At 36.5% G+C, this 23,099-nt stretch overlaps 1 protein-coding gene across 8 annotated transcripts in view; it reads left to right on the top strand.

Annotated features, from left to right (window-relative positions):
• Positions 1 to 23,099, top strand: part of LOC131837366 (tubulin-specific chaperone cofactor E-like protein) — a 157,887-nt gene that overhangs the window by 52,067 nt on the left and 82,721 nt on the right. For 7 of the 8 annotated variants that reach the window (XM_059183464.1, XM_059183462.1, XM_059183463.1 and 4 more), the window contains one exon: positions 18,396 to 22,419. The exons of the other annotated variant lie outside the window; for it this stretch is intronic. In XM_059183464.1, the coding sequence (XP_059039447.1) occupies positions 18,396 to 18,714 (319 nt within the window). In that variant the 3' untranslated portion in view covers positions 18,715 to 22,419. Of the gene's footprint in view, positions 1 to 18,395; positions 22,420 to 23,099 lie in introns of those variants that run through there. 8 annotated transcript variants of the gene reach the window in all.

Raw genomic sequence — 23,099 nt, forward strand, 5'->3', positions numbered from 1 at the left:
GTCCTATTTATGCCAATTAGGAACCCTGGCAAGAATTTGATGTGGATCCTTGGTGTCTACTTACTGTATTTTATATATCCATTAAATTAGGAAGTGGGATTTTATAGTTCTTTGTCAATATGCATTGCAGTTTCTTCTCTCAGTCTGTAGCTGATTCTCAGTCTGATTTTTCACTTTGTCTTTTGTTGGAAAGAAGTTTCAAAATATTAACATTAAATGTATCAATCCTTTATGGTTTATTCTTATTCCATCTTATTTAACAAAATCTTTTCCAAAAATCATTTAAGATAATCTCCTGGATTTTTTTCTAAATGTGTCTTCGCATTTGTGTCTCTGTTCTGCCTGGAATCTATCTTTGTTTATGGTAAGGATGTTTCCCCCCAGATGGCTTCCCCCCCTGATATGGATAATTAATATTCACCACTGATCTTTAATACCACCTCTGTCATACGTCTTGTTTTTTATGTGCATGTGTGGTTCTGGCTCTATCCTGTTCCATTCCATTATATGTCCATTCCTACACCATTACAAAATTGCAAAATCACATTGCTAGATTATAGTGACTCTGAACCCCCAGTTAGGGTAAGTTTCCACACCTAATTGTTTTTCAGGTTACCTTAAAGATTATAGCCCCTCTTCCCTATGACATTTAGGATTGACTTATCAAAAACCACAAAAATCCTGCTGTAATTTGGATTCTGATTGCATTGAATTCACTGGCTAATTTGGGAGAATTAACAGCTTGATGCTATTTTGACTTCTTATCTGTGAACATAGGATATCTTCCCATTTAATTCAAAGCATCTTTTATGTCCTACAGCAGTGTTTCTAATTGTCTCTCAAAGGCCTTGCACATATTTGTTAAATTTTGTTTCTAGGCATCTTATGCATTTTGTTGCTATTTTAAATGAAATCATTTTTTTTTCTGTCACTGCTTTCTAATTGCTTCTTGTTGGTGTGTAAGAGTGCTATGTATTTTTGCATGTTGATCACGTATCCATCAGTCTCGCCTGTGTAAAAAGTAGTTAATTTCTATTTTCTTTTGTGTTTCTATGTAGACAGTCCTCCAGTATAATATTACAAATGAACAGTAAAAGAGGTCATCTTTATCTTGTTTCTCACTTTAAAGGGACTACTTCCAAAGCTTCAGGTTGCAGTATTTCGATATGAAATGTGACTTTTGCTGTTTTTTTTTCATAGTTGTCTTTTATATCAGGTTAAGGTATTTACTATCCCTGCTTTTCTAAGAGTTTCTTTTAACATGAATGAATATTGATTTCTTACAGAATGTTCTTTTTGTATTGAGATGGACATGTTTTAATAGGTGAATCTGAATTTGAGGGATACACTTTTCAGATAGTGAACCATCTTTGCATTCCTGGAATATTCAACTTGGTTGTAAAATAAATGTTCTTTTGTCAACACTGCTCATTAGTATCCTGTGTTATGTACATACCACAGTTTATTTAACCATTTGCTTGCTGAAGAACGTCTGAATTGATTCTGGTTGGAGTTATTACAAAGGACATAATATATGAATATTCTTGTATAGGTTTTTTTGTGAACATAAGCTTTCATTCCTCTAGGACAAATGCCCAGGAGTATAATTGCTGAGCAGTGTAGTAATTGCATACTAAGTTTTATAAGAAACTACTGTTTTCTAAAATGGCTGTACCATTTTACATTTCATGTAATAAATGGGTGATCAAGTTTCTCTGCAGCATTCTCTCGCTGGCATTTGGTGTATTTTTAAATTTAGCCATTCTCATCGGTTTATAATATCTCATGATTTTAATTTTCATTTCCCTGATAGTTAAAGATCTGAATATCTTTTCATGTGCTTATTTGTATCCGTATTTGTATCTGTAAAACCTCTGTATGGTTTTTGCCCATTTTTTGGATTGAATTATTTCCTTACTGTTTAGTTTGAGAATTCTTTATATATTCTAGATACTATTTCTTTGTTGAATATGTGGTTTGCAAATATTTTCTGTTAGTATGTAGCTTGTCTCTTTGGTCTTTTCACATGATCTTTTATAGCACAAAAATTTTTAATTTTGATAAGTTTACCTATTTTTCCTTTAATGAATTGTGCTTTTAGTGTCAAGGACTTTTGCCTAGGCATAGTTACTCAAGATTTTCTTGTTTCTTTTTTTTTCTGTAAAAGTTTTATAGTTTTACATTGTACATTTAAATCTATAATCCATTTAGAGTTAATTTCTGTGCAAAATAAAAAGTTGAAGCTGAAGTTCATTTTTTTGACCTTTGTCTAGTTTTCCAGCATTGTTCATTGTAAAGCCAGTATTGCCCCATTGCAGTGCTTTGCAACTTTTAACAGAAGTTGGTAGAGTATATTTGCGTGGGTATACATATATATCTGGGAGTTTTAATTCTGTTCCACTGATTTATGTGTCTGTTATTCCACAAGTACCACACTGTCTTGTAACTATATAACAATCTTTCAAATCCTATAGAATGATTCTTCTTTATTCTTCAAGAATATTTTAGTTATTCTAGGACTTTTGCCTTTCTATGCAAATTTTAGACTAAGTTTGTCTCCGTTTACAAAAAATCTTGCTGAGATTTTGAGAGGAATTTTTTTAAACTTATAGATCAGTTTGGGGAAGGTTGACATATTTACTATATTGGATCTTCCAATGCATGAACACAGTATGTCTCTTCATTTATTTAGGCCTTTTTATTTTCTTCCATCGGCATTTGGTAATTTTCAACATACAAGTCTTATAAATCTTTCATTAGATTTACACCTGAGTATTTCATGTCATTTGCAAATTCAAAAATTTTATTTATGCCTTTCCAATCTGTATGACCTTTTTCTTTTTCTTGCCTTATTGCAGTGGCTAGAACTTCCAGTACTGTGTTGCATACGAGTGGTAAGAGTGGACATCCTTGCTTTCCTCCCAATCTTAGGGAAAAGCATTCAGCCTTTTACCACTAAGTATAATGTTAGCTGTGGATTTTTCTAGTTGCTCTTTATGCAGTTGAAGTAGCTACCCTCTATTTCTAAAATGCTGAGAGTTTTTATCATAAATCAATATCATATTTTTTCAAATGCTTTTTCTTTGTCAATTAATATGATTTCTCTTTGTTAGCTTATTGATATAGGAGGTATATTGATTGATTTTCAAATGTTGGACTGGCATTACATATGTAGCATAAATTCCTCTTTATCGTAGTGTATGTTCCTTTTTATAAATTGTTGGGTTTGGCTTGCTAATATTTTGTTGACGATTTTTGTGAATAAGGTCATGAGAGCTATTAGTGTGTCGTATTCTTTTCTTTTGGAAAAAAAAACAAAACACCTGTATTTTATGTGCTTTTATTATCAGGGTAGCACTGGCTGCCTAAAGTGAGTTGTTAAGTGTTCCCTCCTCTTTTGTTTTCTGGAAAAGATTGTGTACAATTGGTGTTAATTCGGATGAAGGGTCATTTAAAAATCCTTTCAAATTTTCATTGTACTAAAATACATGTAACAAAATTTACCATCTTCACCATTTTTTAAAATTGTGGTAAAATGTACATAATATAAAATTTACTATATTAACGATTTTAAAGTGTATAGTTTGGTAGTGTTAAATACATTTATATTGTTGTATAGCAACATTTTCCAGAACATTTTTCAATTTGTAAAACTGAAACTCCATACTCCTTAAACATTACCTCCCCATTTTCCACTCCCTCCTACCCCTTGCAGTCACTATCAGGCAATTGTTATTCTACTTTCTGTCTCTATGAATTTGAATACTCTAGAGATCTTATGTAAATGAAATCATACATATTTGTTTTTTGTGACTCACTTAATTTCGCTTAGCATAATGTCCTCAAGGGCCACCCATGTTGTAGCATGTGCCAGAATTACCTTTTCTTAAAAGGTTGAATATTTTATTGTATGTATAGACCACATTTTGTTTAACCATTCATTCATCAGTAGACATTTGGGTTGCTTCCACTTCATGGCTATTATGCATAATTCAGCTATGAAGATGGGTGTGCAGGTATCTCTTCAAGACCCAGCTTTTCAATTCTTTGGATCCCAGAAATAGGATTGCCGGGTCCTATGGTAATTCTCTTATTAATTTTTGAAGAACCACCTTAGTATTTATGTCCATAGTGGTTGTATCATTTTACAGTCACACCAACAGTGCACAATAGTTTTAACTTCTCCACCAATCAAAACTTGTTACTTTGCGTATGTGGGTGGGAGGTTTTTATTTAATGTAATCTTCCTAATGGGTGTGAGGTGGTATTTCATTGTTGTTTTTATTTGTATTTCTTTGATTACTAACAATGATGAATATCTTCTCATATTTCCTTTGGCCATTAGTGTGCCATCTTTGGAAAAATGTTTATCCAAGTCCTTCATTATTTTTAAATCAGTTTCTTAAACTTTTTGTTTTAGAGCCCAAAGGATTCTTTATATATTTTGCATATTAACCTCTTATCAGATATATGATTTGCAGATATTTTCTCCCAATATTATGTAGGTTGGCTTTTGCTCTGCTCATCATTTGATGTACACAAATTTTTAAGTTTGATGTTGTCCCATTTGTCTATTTTTGGGTTTTTTTGCCTGTGCTTTGATGTAATATCCATGAAATGATTGCCAATTCCAATGTCAATGAAATTTTTCTCCTGTGTTTTCTTCTAGCGGTTTTATAGTTTGGGTTGTACATTTAGGTCTTTAATGCATTTTGACTTACTTTTTGTATAGGGTTAAAATAAGGGTCCACTTTCACTTTTTTGCATGCAGATACTCAATTTTCCCAGCACTGTTTGTGAAAGAAACTGTCCTTTCTCTACTGAGTGGTCATGGCACCTTTATTGAAGATCATTTGACCATGTACATGTGGTTTTATTTCTGACTGTTTATTCTGTTGCACTGGTCTATATGTCTGTCCTAATGCCTGTACCAAACTGTTTTGATTACTACAGATTTGTAATATGTTTTGAAGTAAGGGAATGTGAGTTCCTCCAATTTTATTCTTCCTTTTTGAAATTACTTTGGATATTCAGGGTCCTTTGATATTCCATATGAATTTGAGGATGATTTTTTTCTTTTTCTGCAAAAAACGTGTTGTTGAGAGACCCCTGGGTGTCTCAGTCGGTTAAGCTGCTGCCTTCAGCTCAGGTCGTGATCCCAGGGTTCTGGGATTGAGTTCTGCATCCGGTTCCTTGCTTGCCAGGGAGCCTGCTTCTCGCTCCGCCTCTGCCTGCCACTCTGCCTGCTTGTGTACCCTGTCTCTCTCTCTGATAGATAGATAGATAGATAGATATCTTCTTTAAAAAAGTGCTGTTGAAATTTGACAGGGATTGCATTGAATCTGTATATTACTTTGAGTAGTGTAACTTCTTAATAATATTAAATATTTTAATCCATGAACATGGAATGTTTTTTCATTTATTTGTTTTTAATTTCTTCCAGCAATGTTTTGTAGTTTTCAGTGGTGTTTTCCTTTAAAAAAAAAAAAAGTCATTTTTATTTCCACTCTTTTTTTTTCTTTTCAGCGTAACAGTATTCATTGTTTTTGCACCAGACCCAGTGCTCCATATAATCTGTGCCCTCTCTAATACCCACCACCTGGTTCCTCCAACCCCCCTCCCCTCGCCCTTCAAAACCCTCAGATTGTTTTTCAGAGTGCATAGTCTCTCATGGTTCACCTCCCCTTCCAATTTCCCGCAACTCCCTTCTCCTCTCCATCTCCCTTGTCCTCCATGCTATTTGTTATGCTCCACAAAAAAGTGAAACCATATGATAATTGACTCTCTCTGCTTGACTTATTTCACTCAGCATAATCTCTTCCAGTATTTCCACTATCTTTATTATTTCCTTCATTTTGCTTCATTTGCTCTTCTTTTTCTGGTTTTTGAGGTAGGAATGTTAATAACTGATATGAAATCTTTTCTAATAAACATGTAATGCTCTAAATTCCACTCGTAACACTATTGGCGTCCCACCGTTTGAGATATTTTAATTTTCATTCAGTTCTTTGTTCTTAACAAATTTTATTTCATTTGAGTCTTCCACCTTCCTTCCTTCCTTTTCTTTCATGTAAGCTCCAAGCCCAAAGTAAGGGCTTGAACTCATGACCCTGTGATTAAGAGCCACGTGCCCTACTGACTGAGCCAGCCAGGCAACCCAGTAGTGTGCTTTTATACAGAAGTAACACAGTTTAGCCATTCACCAGCTGAAATACATTTGAAGTGTTTCTTCTTTTTATCTTTTTTCTTTCTTTCTTTTTTTAATTTATTAAGGAAGCTTTGATAAACAGTCACAGGTTTCTGTGTGAATATTAGTTCTTATTTCTCTGGGGTAAATATCAAGAAACAGAGTTGCTGAGTCACACGGAAAGAGTATGTTTAACTTGCTAAGCTCCTTTCCAAAGTGTACACCATTTTGCTTTCCCCCCAGCAATATGTGAAAGTGCCTGTTGCTCCATATCCCATCACTACTTGGTATTTTCAGTTCTATTGTTTCTGTTCTGTTTTTGTTCTGCTTTTTGTTTGTTTTGTTTCATTTCTTTAATTTTAGCCATGCTAATAAATGTGTAGTGGTATCTCAGTGTGGTTTTCATTTGCGTTTCCCTAATGACTAATAATGTTGAACATACTCTTATGAGCTTTTTTTTGCCATCCAAATTCCTTTGGTGAAATGTTTGTTAAAATCTTTTGCCCATTTTTCTAGTAGGTTTTTTTCTTTTAGTTATTGGCTTTTGAGAGTTCTTTATATACTCAATATATATTCCTTACCAGGTATGTGTTTTTGTAAATTTTTTCTCTCAGTCCGGCTTGTCATTTTCATTCTCTCAACAATTTCTTTCAAAAGCAAAAGTCTTAAATTTTGATGATGTTGAACTTACTGATTTTTTTTTTTCCTTTATAGATCATGTTTTTGGTGTGATATCTAGGAAATTTTTGACTAACCCAAGTCACAGAGATTTTCATGTATGTTTTCTAAGTTTTCCTCTTTAAGCTTTTGTTTCATTTGAGTTAATTTATATATATAGTGTAGTATATGAGTTTGTGTCTTTTGTTTTAATTTTGGCATATGAGTGTCAGTTCTAGCAGTATTTATTGATAAGACTATCCTTTCTTGAATTGATTTTACACTTTTGTTGAAAATCTGCTTTGTTGAAAATCAGATTCTATGCTCTTTTCCATTGATCTATGAGTCTGTCCTCTTTGCCAGTATCACATTGTCTTGATTCCTGTGGCTTTATAGTAAGTCTTGAAATTCAGAACGTGTAGGTTCTCCAACTTTGATCTTCTTTTCAAAGTTATTTTGGCTATTTTAGTTCCTTTGCCTTTTAATATAAATATTTGGATAAGCTTGTTGAATTATAAGAAAAAAATTCTACTGGGATTTTGATTGTTGTTTTGTGGAATCTGCAGGACAGTTTGAGTAGGACTGACATCTTAATAATATTGAGTCTTCCTGCTCATGAACCAGTATATCTCTCCATTTATTTCTTATTTGATTTCTTTCAGAAATTGGTGTTTTGTATTTTTCCACATAAAGATCATGCTCATATTTTATTACATTTATACTTAAGGATTTCATGTATCTTAGTCCTGTTATAAACAGTACTTTCTTTAAATTTCAATTTTTAATTATTCATTGCTAGATATAGAAATACATAGAATTTTTATATATTGATCTTGTATTCTGCAACCTTTCTAATAAACTTATGAGTTCAACTGGTTCTTTTATAAATTTATTGAAGACAGTCTTGTTGGTTGTAAGGCATGATGTGTTTTCTTTTCCAATCCATTTGACTTTTTAAATTTTTATTTATTTTTATTTTATTTATTTTTTAAAAAGATTTTATTTATTTGACAGACAAAGATCTCAAGTAGATGGAGAGTCAGGCAGAATGAGAGAGAGAGAGAGAGAGAGAGGAAGAAGCAGGCTCCCCACTGAGCAGAGAGCCCAACACGGGGCTTGATCCCAGGACCTTGGGATCATGACCTGAGCAGAAGGCAGAGGCTTTAACCCACTGAGCCACCCAGGCGCCCCTTAAATTTTTTTTTCCTTTCTTATTCTTTTTTAGCATCTATTGAAAATTTATACAGTTTTTCTCATTTAGTGTGTCAATATAGTGAATTATATTGGCTGACTTTTTTTTAATGTTTAACCAACATTAAATTTCCAGGATAAACTCATTTGGTTACAATGTATTATCTCCTTTATACTGGTAGATTTCATTTGCTAATATTTTGTTGATGATTTTTGCATCTGTTCATAGGGATATTGATTTTTAATTTTCTTTTCCTATAATGTCTTTCTCATTTCAAATTTGGGATAGCACTGGCCTCATAAAATGAGTTCATGAATTTTTGCACCTCTTTTCTAAATATTTTATGTAGTGTTAATATTCTTAAATATTTTGTAGAATTTTTTCAGTGAAGCCATCTGTACCTGGTGTTTTCTTTGCTGGGAGCTTTAACTATGATTAAATTTATTTACTAGATATAGTTATTCAAGTTATCTCTTTCTTTTGAATGAGCTTTAGTAGTTTGTGTCTTTGCAGGAATTCATCCATTTCATCTTAGATATTGAATTCATAGGCATAAAGTTGTTCATAATATTCATTTATTATAAACCTTTAATGTCTATAAGGTCTGTAGTTGTGTTCCTTTGTTCAGTTCTGATGTTGGTATCTTCTTGATCAGTTTGACTAGGGATTTGTCAAATTTGCTCACCTTAAGATCCATATTGCAGGGCACCTAGGTGGCTCAGTCACTTAAGCATCCAGCTCTTGATTTCAGCTCAGGAAATGGTCTCAGGGTCATGAGATCGAGCCTCCATCTGGTTCCATGTGGAGTCTGTTGAGGATTCTCTCTCCTTCTCCCCTCTGCTTGTATGCACTCTTTTTTTCTCTAAATAAATACATAAAATCTTACTTTAAAAATCCAGATTTGGGTTTCACTGGTTTTCTTTTCTTTTCCTTTCTTTTTTTCTGCATTCTATTTCACTGATTTTTGCTCATGTCTTTACTAGTTCTTGTCTTCTTGCTTTGGGTTAAATTTGATCATCTTTTTCTGGCTTCTTAAGATAGAAGCTTAGATCATTGATTTGAGACCTTTCTTCATTCTCTTATAAACATTTAATTATATAAATTTCCTTCTGAGCACCACATTAGTTACATTCTATACTTTTTTATATATTGTATTTTCATTTTCATTGAATTCAGAATTACTTTCGAATTTCCCTTGTGACTTTCTCTTTGACATTTTATAGTTTATTTAAAGTGTGTGGTGTGTTTTCCAAATACTTGGGGATTTTCCAGCTATTTTTCTGTTAATGATATCTAGTTTAATTTCACCCTAGTAAGATAACATTTTTTGTACTATTTCAATTTTTTTTTAAGATTTTATTTATTTGACAGACAGAGATCACAGGCAGAGAGTCAGACAGAGAGAGAGGAAGAAGCGGGCTCCCTGCTGAGCAGAGAGCCCGATGTGGGGCTTGATCTCAGGAATCTGGGATCGTGACCTGAGCCGAAGGCAGAGCCCCAGGTGCCCCTTATTTCAATTCTTTTAAACCTATTGAGGTATGTTTTTGGCCTAGAATATGGTCTGTTTTGGTCAATACTCCGTACATAATAGAAAAAAATGTGTGTTCTAATGTTGTTGAGAAGTGTGTTTTTTAAATGTCAGGTCAAGTTTTTAGTAGTATTCAGGTCTTTTTTATTGTTAATAGTATTCTGTCTACTTGTTGTATCAGTTATTGAGAAAGGAGTGTTGTAGTCTCCAGCTGTAGTTATGGGTTTGTTTATTTTTACTTTCAACTCTATCAGTTTTGCTTCATTATCTTAAAGCTGTGTTGTTCCGTACATACATACTTCCTGTTCAGATTTACCACTCTCTATCTAATGGCTTTGCAATTGTCTCTAACCCGCTCCCCAGACTTCTGGCCCACAGTAATTGCATTTGATACATATCTACCTACCTAGGCACCAGGTGATTTAATGCAATTCCTGGTGGTAGAGCTATCTTTTTTCTTCTTTTATCTAGATTATTTGCTCTAAAGAGGTAGCCCTAGGCAGTGGATCTGCAGCAGTTTTTTGCATTCTTATTTTATGTCCAGCCTCACCTCCCTCCAGCCCTACCCCTGCTTCCTGCAGTGAAACGGACTCTCCCATGGAGTACTTTTAATCTCCTTTGCCTAACAGGACTTTAGCTCCTGGCTGCCACTGCCTACTTTGGATATAGAGTCCAGTGGTTCTGTGGTTAGTTGTATGCTTTGCATTTCTTTTCTGTGTCCGGGTTGTGGCAATGTCTGTTATTTTTGAGCCCATGCTATGTCTTCTTGGGATTCAACCTTTCATATTTTATCCATTTTACTCTATGTTTGGAGCAGAAGTATATTAACATCTGAGTTTATGGAGTCAGTTTGATCAAAGGCCTAATCATACTGATAAATATAGATCAAAATAGTTCTTTTAACTGCTCTGTAATATGCTATTATATGAATAAGCCACATTCTGTTTATCTATTCACTAGATAGTTTTTGACAGTACTTGAGTTTAAAAAATAGTGAGTTGAAACAAGTTCTGTGACTTAAGCCTTGATGAAATACTCTATGAAAAGGACTAACTTCAGTTCAAGAATCTTTGCTGTGTATGAAACGTGAGAATTAATATTCCTGGAGGTAGATGAAATATAGAAGCTTGAAGAAGACAAGTGGGAAAACATCAATGGCTTGAGCTAAGTAAGAGAATGAGATCTATGATAGAAGATCATACAGAGAAAAGGGAGGAAAATACAGGAAAGAATCTTGAGAACTACGCAAGTGTAGAGGGTCAGAAGAGAAATGAGAATCCCTAAAGAGAGATTAAAAAGGGCATTTAAAATGCCAAGAAGAAGAGAGTTTCTAGAATGGTACTTATTACTCTAGCAAACCAATGAAGTGATGAGAACTAAGAACGATGATCTGAGAGCAAGACCCGAGTTCTACCTTCCACCCTCTCACTCACCAGCTTTTAGACTTTGGATTAACAAACTAGCTCCAGTTACTATATCTGTAAAATATGTAATAGTTGATCTATAAAGTCCTTTCTGTGCCTATGTTATGAGGTTTATGTGTTTTAAATAGTAATATATTGGTGACCTTGAGAAAACTGTTTCAGTGGTGTATGAAGGCCCAGTTGTAGAATGTTAAGGAGATTTCTTTGATGTGCCATGATATGACACCGTATCAACATGAGCAGAAGCATAACATAGCAAGAGAGATTAAACAATAGCAATCAGATGTTTGGAAAATATTTTTTTTTTTTTAGTAACATATAATGTATTATTTATTTCAGGGGTACATGTCTGTGAATCATTAGTCTTACATAATTCACAACACCTACCATAGCACATACCTTCCCCAGTGTCCATAACCCAGCCACCCTATCCCTCTCCTGTAACTCCCCAACAACGCTCAGTTTGTTTCCTGAGATTAAGAGTCTCTTATCGTTTGTCTTCCTCCCCAGTCCTATCTTGTTTCGTTTTTCCCTCCCTTCCCCCCACAATCCTGTGCCCTGCCTCAAATTCCTCATATCAGAGAGATCATATGATAATTGTCTTTCTCTAATTGACTTATTTTGCTTAGCATAATTACCTTCTGTTTCCATCCCCGTCATTGCAAATGGTAAGATTTTGGTTTTTGATGGCTGCATAGTATTCGTATGTGTGTGTGTACACCACATCTTCTTTATCTATTTGTCTGTTGGTGGACATCTAGGCTTTTTCTGTAGTTTGGCTATTGTGGACATTTGAATCCTTCATAATGCCTTGGGAAACAAAGTAAACTAAATGAATGTTTTTCTTCTAGTTATACTTAAGTGATTTTGTTTAGCCAAAACAAATGAACTATCAGAGATTTCTCATGTTTCATTGTCATATTCCTTAAAGAGAGAGATGTACGTATTAGGGATTTATTTTGGAATTAGATAGTCTTATTCAAAATAAAGACTCTGGTTGGTTCAATATGGGTCTGCATTTGAGGAACAATGGATTAATAGAATTGTTAGCTACTACAGAAGCCATGTTTGAGTATACCTCTAGGCATTTGTAAGGGCTACATACTAATCCCATTGTGGTATAAGCACATGCATAAAATGTAAATCCCATTACTTTTCTCTAGGATGTTCCTTGAGATTATAGCTATACCTTTTATGGAAATGGTATGAAATCCAAATATAAAATCTTTGTGCTGCCTAAAGCCCCCTGTCTAAGCTTACTTTAGTTTTCCAGTTTCCTAAATATTATGTAAAATATTTCCTGTTTGTATGACTTAGTTTATAAGGCTAATCAGAGCTGAGAATGAATTATCTTTTGTCTCCATCCATCTTTGAGTTTTAGGTTTTATTCTGAGTTCGCCCTCGGAGTAAGATTTATGATAGGAAACTGCAGTCTAAGTAGTGTGTCAAGTATTCATTTATTCTGGAGTCGTAGACCTGTGACTGAATTGTGATTGAAGAAATGCTCTCAGGTATCTTGGGAATCAAGAATGACAATGGGCTAAAGGAGGAAGGGGTGCACGTTTCCCAGCCTGACTGTTGTGCTACTGGAATCTGCTCATGTGCGTATCACATTAGGCAGGTGTGCCATGGCCCCAGAGCCTCTCACGTGTGAAGGCGTGCCTATGGGCCCTGGAGGTGGAGCTGCTTTCACTCCACTGAGGTTGGCTCCATTCCCCATTCCCCCCTCGATCAGGGCCACCTTCAACCGCACTTTACCAGGAGGCTATTTTCTAACTGCTCGTGATTCAGAGACTCTTGAAATTGGAAGAAGCTGTTCTCTCAGTGGGTGTTTTTCTCTAATAGGAAGAAAGAAAAAAGCACAATGCCAGTTTGCCTGTGGTCGTGTCTTCCCAAGGTTGTACCTAGGGTTTGGTTTCCATTTATCATTCTCAGTTGCTCATGTGGTCATGTTGGTCTTTATGCTGTGTGTAGTAAATTTTATTTCTCTTGTGATTGGTCATTTTCTATTAGAAGGTCATAGTGGGATGGTGTTTAATATTCTCAGTCAGTACTTCTGTTCTCAGGTAGAAGTACTGACTGAGAATATTAATATAAATCAAGATTATTCATTTTAAAGAATACTTAGTCATCAGAAGCCATTTACCTCTCAAGACTATAGCTTTGGGACTGATGATAAAAGCTCAGATAATACCAAGTTTGCAGCTATAGTTCAGTTTGGATGGACTGTTGAATAATGAATAAAATACCTGATTTACTGATTTGCCCTGCTTAACGATAATACAAAAGATAATACAAAAATAATAAAATCTTTCAATGGAGATTAAAATCATACTTTCATACTTTTTAGGGGCTCTTGGATGACTCAGTTGGTTAAATGTCCAACTCTTAGTTTTGGCTCAGGTCATGATCTTGGGGTGTGAGATCAAGTTCCCTGTCAGGTCTGCTTAAGATTCTCTCTCTCCCTGTCCCTCTGCCCCTCCCACCCTCTAAAAAAAAAGTCATACTTTTTACTTATTTAACTTTTAAGGGAGCATATTTAATGTGTGTAGTGATACACAATGAGGTTATTTTCCTTCATTTTTATAGAATAAAGAATTTTTATAGAATAAAAATGAGTATTTATTATAGCCCATATCAAAACTTTTATCCATATATAAAAGTCTATTGTCTTTATCTGAAAATTAATAAATAAACATTGATTTTTAAGGTTTAAATGAGTGGAAAGGCAGGTGCAGAAGTGGTCATGTTTATGGTACAAAATAGGGATGCAAAGTTATGAAGGAACCAAATAATGAAGGGCCTTTTACAGTCACTTTGTTTTCTATTGCTACTATAACAAATTACCCTAAATGTAGTGGTTTAAAACAATACCTGCTTATTATGTCATAGTTTCTGTGGGTCAGAAGTGTGGGTACAATGTGGCTTAACTGGGTTCTCTGCTTAGGGTCCCACAGGGCCAAAATCAAGGGGTTAGCAGGGCTGTGTTCATTATTGAAGGCTCTGGCGAAGAATCACCTTGTAGTCTCATTCAGGATGGTGGCAGAATTCTGTACTTTCTCCTGCTTTACATGTGGCCACTTTTGTCTTCAAGCCAGCAATGATATAACAAGTTCTCTCATGCTTAGAAGCTCTCTGACTTCCTCTTCTGCTGCTGCCTGGGAAGCTTCACTGCTTTTAACAGTTTATATGATTCGATTAGTCACATTTAGTGACTCTCCCTATCTTAAGGTCAATAATGCAGTATAATATTATATAATCTTGAGAAGAGCACCAAGGGATGAAGATTGTGGGGGCCAAAATTCTGCCTTCCACAGAGTTCAGGCTTTATTCTGATGGGCTTTGTATGGTTTTCAGTAGAGGGGCGATAGGTCATATTGGTGTTTTATAACAGTCACTGGCTGTAATATAGACAAGAGTCAGTTTGGGGCCACCCTGAAGTTATGGGAAATCTTTTGAAGGAGTATCATTTGGGATTTGGTTATAGATAATAGAAGTTATGCTATAGATAATAGAAGTTATGCTAGCTATGTTAAGAAGAAAGGGGTTTGGAGTGCCTGAGTGGCTCAGTGGGTTAAAGCCTCTGCCTTCAGCTCTGGTCATGATCCCAGGGTCCTGGGATCGAGCCCCACATCGGGCTCTCTGCTCAGTCCGGAGCCTGCTTCCCCCCACCACCACCTGCCTCTCTGCCTGCTTGTGATCTCTATCAAATAAATAAAATCTTAAAAAAAAAAAGAAGAAGAAGAAGAAAGGGGTTTAATACAGGGAATGGGTGTTGAACAAAAATTTTTGGAAGGGCTTTGTCTCTAGGATTGCCTTAAAATGATACTGCAGAACTGACCCACCAATGGCACTGCTGCCTATGGTACTCCTGAAGCTGCTGTCCCTGGTGCTGAATCACACCAGCTTTACTGTCATCTGGGGGTTCAGCAAACTGCTGCCAAGGGTGTTAACTCCAGGAACAGTGTTTGAACTGCAGTTGGATAATTAGGGAGCCTATACCCAAAATGTGCCCTCACCATCTGCTAGATCCATTATATTTATCCCCAGGGCTACTGAATGAAAGTGAGAGAAGCCAAATCTCACCTGCAAATGAGTGCGCAAAATGCCATTTTTATCTTCCCAGTCTTGGCAGTACAGGAGGGAGGCATTCCAGAGGAGGCTGGAACGGATCCTGGGGAAGCTCATCCACAGAATGTTCTAGCATTCCAGGTTATTGAATTAGAGTGGTGGGAAAGAAGGCTAGCAAGGAATCAGGATGACTGTCCAGCTACTGGCTAGGATGAGGAGATCATTCTTCATGCCATTTACTGACATAAAAAGACCAGAAAAGATGAGGAGTAACAACAAATTATTTCTGGATGTGTTGATTTTGAGAAAACTATGGGACCTTAGTTTCCTAATTTATAGGTAATTTAATTTGTAGATGGACTAGGCCAGTTGTATCAAATAGGCCAGTTTCTGCCTGTGGGTCATAATTTTGTGTACAAATATGTTTATGGTTGAGATTAATTCAGTTTACCATAGTGCCAAATATAAATAAGTCTATAATTATATAATTATTATTGTAAGTTTTAGTTTTATATTTAAATTGATTTAAGGCTTAGCACTGGTTCTTAAACTCATTGTTGAGCAGTGTTTATCTTTTTCAGAAGGACACATGGCTGCCTTATTTCCTAAGTTGTTCTTGTTTCAGAATCGCTGCCTTTTAAATTTCTTTCTAAAGAAAACTTGGCGAGGTATAATATTCCTGGGTCATGCTTCCTAATTTATTTATTTGGTCAGCAGTGGCATTGTTTTGCTTCTCAATTTGTTTCACTGGCTCTGCAGTCTTTCTTTTCATCTCCGTCTGTTGGTCATTTCTCTTTGAGCTCTTGTTTTATAATAGTCATACTTAATAAGTTCTAGACCCCTTGTCTTCAGTTATTTTTTCTTTCAGATTGTGTTCTGCCTCTGCATTTTACTCACTGTGTGTTTCTTTCTTTTATTCCTTTTGCTGTGTTATGTGCTTAGTTGCCATTTTGTATCTCTTTGCTTATGCTTAAAAGTGGGCACCTCTCTCCAGACCATCTCTTTACTGAAACATAGTATAAGTAAACTCTCCTTGACCCCTTCACCATTGTTTCTTTTGTTCCTCTGAGGCAGAGTTTGAGAGCTGTGGTATTACAATTGGACTTTTCTGTAGTCTGAGGGGAAAATATCTCTGGAGTTGGGTTCAGCTTTTATTTGACCCCTTGGGTTCCGCTGTCTTTTCTAAGATTTTGTGAAATTATCAGAGCCTAGTTTCACTTGTTTGAGGGCATATAGTAGGAGATGTGGGTAGGGAAAGATACCCTTAGAGTTGGAATCATTTTACTTTTTCAGTTTGGAGCCTTGGAAAATTTCAGGTCTTGGTAGTTTTGCTTTTTGTTTTTGGCCTTGTTTTGTTTTGTTTGCCTTTGCTAAGATCCTGACATCCTGGGAGTGGGACATAGAGGTTTCTAGTCCCCACAGTATTTCCTCAGACTTCCTGGGGCTCACTCCTTAACACTTCAGCCCAATTTTCTCTAAATTGGGAAGTGTTAGCACACTTAGCTCTTTATCTTCTTCCTCCATAATGAATTCTGGGTATTGAATTAGGATCTTTGCTTAACAGAACAACCTAGTACACTGCCATTGGTTCCTTTTAAATAAAGTCTATTACGATAAGCTTATTCCCTCTCTTTCTTTGTTAGTTGTTGGTTGTGATATTTTTATCCTTTTAAAAAATACTGTTTTTGACATAAGTTTCGAGAGAAGATTCTGTAATCTCTTTCGTCATAGCATCATCATTTCCGAGAAGTTCTAAATAGATTTCAATCATTTGTTTTCTAAAGGGGTATGTGTATTTTAATAATGTAAATTCCAGAATAGGAATGTAGTGTTTATTTTTTATTTACAGATTACATGTTCATCTATTATGTAATATAATTCTCTTGACTGTTTTATAAGGTAGGGAGGGCAGACTTTTTAATCCCAGTTTAACTAATGAGAAAACTGAGATACAAAGAGATTGATTTGGTGAGTCACACAGCTAATTATAAGATGGAGTCAAGACTCTGAAGTCAGATCTTCTGACTCCAAAGCCAGTACTATTTTACCATATACTGTTACTCCCTTTAATGAAAATGGTTACCTCCGTGCTTACCCACACATCTCCTACTCTGTCTTTAATATTCCTACCAACCTTTTAACACTGACTTAACTGAATTAAAGCCAAAAGTAGGGTGGGGGAATAATCTTACATGACCACTGTATTCTGATCTTGAATTAACCTCAGGATTTCTTGGTTATAATAAAGCTGTTATTGGGTCTTTTGATCATTTTTTCCTTCTCTGGTTTGTAGAAAATTGCTCAACTTCCTCAGTAAAACCAGACTTTAGTAAAAAGGCTGGCAGTGGAGACAGGATTTTCCACATGGGAAACTTGACCTTATGGGCCCAAGTTTCACCTCTATAACTCATTTTCCTCTTGGTAGCTTCTGCTCTTTATTACTGCCTCAGTCAAGGAACTTGTATTCCTGGTATTTGCCATTTACAAGTTTTTCACAAGAACTTACTCCTTTTTTTTTTTTTTTTAAGGTTTATTTATTTATTTGAGAGAGAGGGAGAGGGTGGTGGGGGAGCAGGCAGAGGGAGAAGGGGAGTAGGAATCTCAAGCAGCCTTCACCACCCAGCATGGAGCCCAAGAGGGAACTGTCTGATGGCCCTGAGATCATGATCCTGATGAGATCATGACCTGAACAGAAATCAAGAGTCAGACACTCAACCGACTGAGACACCAAGGCACCCCTCAGGAATGTATTCTTGACTCTTCCGCAAAGACCTTCTTTATAGCCAGTGAGACTACACTGAACACTCAAACAAAAATCACTGAAAAACCTGGATTAACAGCTCACATACAACTGGATTTTTTTGTTATGGTTTGTAAATTATCTTCTCTGGTGGTCAGAAACTGGCCTCGTTCCGTCTTCCCATCTGTCACCAAGAACGTGTGCTTAGATATACGCCCTTGATGATGACACCCAAGAAAGCAAGTTCTACAGAGTGATTAGACTTCTCTCTGTAATCCTTTTGTCTGCTTTTCTAAGTTTTCCTTTCCTGCCTAAATCTATTCTTCGGTAACAATAAACAGCAGGCATGGTGACCATCTTTAGGACAGATTCCTCTCCTATCCACAAGGATGTGGTTTTATTGTGGCCGCAAAAGGGCAATCGTATCCCATCACAGCTACACAAATAGTTCGTCAGGCAGATAGGTGGATGGAGATGATATTAGAATAGGATTGTAGCAGTGTCGCTCACTGGAGTTCTGAAGAAGTTCATAGTTCGTGTGCCAGTGGCTTAACCTGACACTGTTTTTTTGTTTTTTGTTTTTGTTATCCTTCTAGGTATCATGAACTGATTACAAAATATGGGAAGTTGGAGCCTTTGGCAGAAGTGGACCTAAGACCACAGAGCAGTGCGAAAGTAGAAGTCCACTTTAACGATCAGGTGGAAGAAATGAGCATTCGTCTGGACCAAACAGTTGCAGAACTAAAGAAACAATTAAAAACTCTAGTGCAGTTACCCACAAGCAACATGCTTCTCTACTATTTTGATCATGAAGCACCCTTTGGCCCAGAGGAAATGAAGTACAGCTCTCGGGCACTGCATTCTTTTGGCATTAGGGATGGAGATAAAATTTATGTGGAATCCAAAACAAAATAACCTCGACCAGCCTTGTAAAAAACACATACATAAGGACTTCTTGCAGGGCATTTGTTTCCAATGTGGTTTTCTTTAGGAGGGAGAAGGTTGTTTTGTTTCGTTTTGTTTGGGTTTTGGGGGGTTTTGTATATTTTTTTTCCCCCTAGGATGGGGAGGGGGCTGTTTTTGGTATTTTCTACCACAGATTTCTTTAACTCAGCCAGCAGAATTGGCCACATCTCCAGTCCCTGTGCCCTCCCTCGTGAAAGATGACCAAGAAATCGCCGACTTCTTACTGTGTTCACTAAATGACCATTTAGGTATATTTGTGAAGATAGCATGAGCCGTGTGTCCTCCCCGCTGAAGGGGAACTTGTGGATTGAAATCAGGAGCAGGGAGCTTGACAGGAAGGGCCAGCACTTCTCTCCCCCAGTTCTTCCGTTGTCCTTCCCTCTCTCCCTCCTTTCCTGTTGTGGTTCAGATTTTCATTTGGACTTGTGTCAGCACGTGTTCACCTAATAGTTCTAATCCTGTCCATAAGTAACTTCTCATTTCTCAGTGTGGACAATTTTTTTCATTTCTCCCTTTTGAAATAATTATAGTGTTTTAGGCATTTTTCAACCTGATTCTGAACTCAGGTATTCCGTGAGAACCTGTAACTCTGTTAGGATCTTGAAGACAGAGAGTTAAAACTCCAGGAAGACTCGCTGCTGTCCTGGCGGCGTGGGCAGAGCAGCCTGGGCCCTTTGTGTGTAACCACGTCCATTTCAGTGTCCCGCACAGAAGACGTCCACCCTCACTTCCATAACACAAAGTGTGTCACGTACCACAGTCCTTTTATTTTTGCTTGTCAAATGTACTTCCTCATCTCTAGCTATCTTTCTCATTACTTTAAACCGTTGGGAATAGAGGCCTGACTTTCTGAAGAGCCCAGCAGAATAATGGATATACATGCCGGGAGAGCTGGGACTTAGCTAGCTGACTGTCCGTGGCATGTGTGAGGGAGTAGAGTGGGAGAAAAGTCAAGCCATCCAGGAGGAAGAGTGTTATGACTTCCCTGCCCGTGTCGTCATTTGAAGCCCTGGCTCTTACACTTTGCATTAAAAGTGGGAAATCTTAATCAAAGGGAGTTCTGATTCCCAGTTCTTCCCTGGGATGCTGTGATGTCATAATTGGAGCCTTCTTTTTGTTTTGCATTTCAACTTAGTTGCCCCTCCCAAAGAACAACTCTGCCTAATCTATGAGTAAAGTCTAAGTGTCAAAACTTCAGAATTGCCTACAAGTCCTATTTTTCGCAGAAGCATATTTAAAGCACTTTTCTTTAAAAGCTAGTTCCTCACCTGCCCTGAAATCTTTGCATTTGTTCTTGTAGTCCTTCATTAAACAGGGTAACCCCTTTCTGTGATAGATGTTTTTCTTGGTCTACCATATTTACAGATGGGAGGCTTGGGGAAGGCTTGGCATCACTAAGGGCAGGTGATGTGCGCATGAAGTATTTTTCCAAGAATGTAATCATTATCTGATTGCATTTGACCTTTTGACCTTTGTTATAGGATTCCACCACTGCTACAAAATCCTTTAATTTCTTACGAAATTTTTAGATAATTCTTGTAAATTCTTCACATATGCAGAGTTGTGATTATTATTGCTACTTTTTAAATTTTTCCTATTTATTCTCTTAATGCACTTCAGGTTCAGTATCTATAAAGCCTTTGACCCAGTCCTACTGAGTCAAGTCTACATCCACTGTAACATTAAAGGTGGAAACCAAAGGGTTTGAGAAAGATGAATGAAGCCTATTCTCCTTCTGCTGCAGAATTGATCTTTCAAAATCAGCAAGAATGAGCGATGGAGATCCAGGCTGGGTAGAGACAAGAATTAATTATTTTGCAATCACATTTTCCTGACAGATTTTTGGAAGTGGGAAAAAAGTGTGGCAACAGTGTCATGAAGATAAAAACTGTGGGTGCTTTGTGTAAGTGCGCATGAGTTCAGGCAAGTTTGAGAGAGAGAGACAGTGTAACTGAGCCCATCACTTTTGTCAGCCTTGGAAACAGATGCACTCTTTTATTTTTTTGAGGTTGTATGACCCCTGACTGTCCCACAGCAGAAGGCAGAGCAAACACTTGGGTTGTGCTCTAATCATAAGTGGAATGGTCACAATTAATAAGATATTTTATATATGACAAAAGTTTTATGAAATGCTTTTTTACTATTAGAGACCTGTTCCTTCTGTTATGACAGAACACAGTGTCCATCAACTGCAGGCCTAATTCCTCTATTATACAGTTGCATGTCAGGGGAACTTCTCATCTAATTCAGTGGGTGTGGGTATTTTTAGGGCATTGTAATTGATGGTTTTAATAATTGCTGAACAATTTTTGATTGAGACAAAGTCTAATGCAATGACCGGTCTTTCAGAGCTGCAGAAGAGAAGTAAAAGAGAAAAGCTATTTGAGCATGTGTACTTGTAGACTTATTTCGGCAGCTGAGTAAAGATGCTGCTTTTGAAATAAAATCGGTGCTGCGTAGACACCTTGTAACCCAAATTATTTTTGTAACAGGCCAAAAAAGAGGAGACAAGAGACCGTGGGCATTTGAGTCTCAAAGTTATGCATCATCGATGGCAGCAGCTTCTCTGTATTTTAATATTGACTTCCTCCACATGCAGCAAGAGCCTGTTGTTGGCATTTATAAGGCAAGATGCTGTCCGAGCCAGTATTACAGATAGGTCTCTGCAGGCACAGTGTATAGAACATATCTTTTTAAAAATAGAAATTCTTTTCAGTGGAGAAAAAGGAAAGGAGTCATAGAAGAAAGCCAGATCAAAACCAAGGGATCCTATGTGCCCACATGTAGCTGCTGAAGCCACAATAGAAATGGGCTTTCAAAATGGAATTGTTGAAATAGCTCAGATTGCTTTAAAGGAGGGGGAAAAAAAGTTGAGTCCTGTGTCTTTTTTTTTAAATTATTATTATTAAAAGTTTCTTTTGTTTCTGCAACCTATCGCCACCATGTCCATAAACACATAAGAAAGCAGTGGCTATCCCCCAACACCTTGTTTCTTTTAAGACCCGTGGGTGAAAAGAAGCCCAAAACATGAGCTATGTGTAACAGAGCCACATGTTATGATGCTTTGTGCTAAGATTTTGTTCACTTAAAGAAATGCAAGTTCAGTCCTCAACAGGTGTTTCGGCTGCGTTGCTAAGTCAGCGGTGTCCCAAGCAAAGAACACTGGGTGCACAAGGAACTGACCCCCATTTGAGGCACACTGCCGATGGCTCTTCCCAGTGCACGTGTGAATGCGACTTGCTCTGTGGCAAGTGCTAGGCCCTAGGGCATATAAAACAGGAATACAAAATAATAGATCGTTCTAAGCGATGTCATTTCTGTTTATGAATTTGATTTTTCCCTTCATTTCATGTTAGATTGAAAATGCAAACAAACTGCTTTCCAGTACATCCAGAAGCTATCTGTGTTACCAGATGTGTTGTGAACACTCTATTTTTCATAGGTGCTTCCTTACTATATAATATGTCCATTGTAGTGATGGAGAGGGACTGGGCTCTCTCAGGCTCTTTACTTGCCAGTTGTCTCCTGCAGCTAATGGAAATATATATTTTATTTTAGAATATAATTTAAACATGAAGGTCTATTCTTTGCACTTTTTATTAATACATATATATATATAGATAATCTTTAAAAAAATTAAAAATCCAAGTCCAATTTCTCTTTGTGTTCTGGTTTTTTTCTGGAGTTCTGGGGCCAAGATACATGCTTATTTTTATATATTCAAAGGTCGACATCACTGCTGTGGTTGAGTGCTGTGGGGAACTGGCCAAAGCGGGGAAGAATTGGACCATTTTGAGAAATTTCTTTGGAATTTTGCCATTTAGAAATGAAAGCTGTAAAACAAAGATTGTAGGAAGCCTATCATTGCTTTTGTGTTAGCAAATTCTTATACTTCTAACATGTACTTGATATTCCCTTAATGTCCTTTTAAGGATAAAGTCCTCCCTTTAAGATAACTGGCATCCTCTTTTTTGAATAAGGATGAAAACCTCAGTTGGATGCACTTAAATTTCTTCCAAGTGACACTTTTTTGTCTTCAGAAAATAATTTTCTGTGAGAATTCGAGTTTTGGACACTTGAACTCTACCCACATTGATAATTTCTTGGTAAGCTATAATGAGTTAACCTTATATCAAGAATGATGGTCCAACAACTGTACTTTATTTCTGTATATAGAAGAGTCCATTAACTTCTCTCTCTGTGTTCCAGAAGGGTGTGAGTATCACGATCTGTTTAAATTTAAATATTTCTGCCTCTTACTTAAATTTCAAAGAATATACTTTCAACTTCTATACTGAATGCTATTTAGTTAATATGTATTGTGAGCTTCTCCA

This window comes from Mustela lutreola, chromosome 1 (genome assembly GCF_030435805.1).
Source record: "Mustela lutreola isolate mMusLut2 chromosome 1, mMusLut2.pri, whole genome shotgun sequence".
NCBI lineage: Eukaryota > Metazoa > Chordata > Mammalia > Carnivora > Mustelidae > Mustela > Mustela lutreola.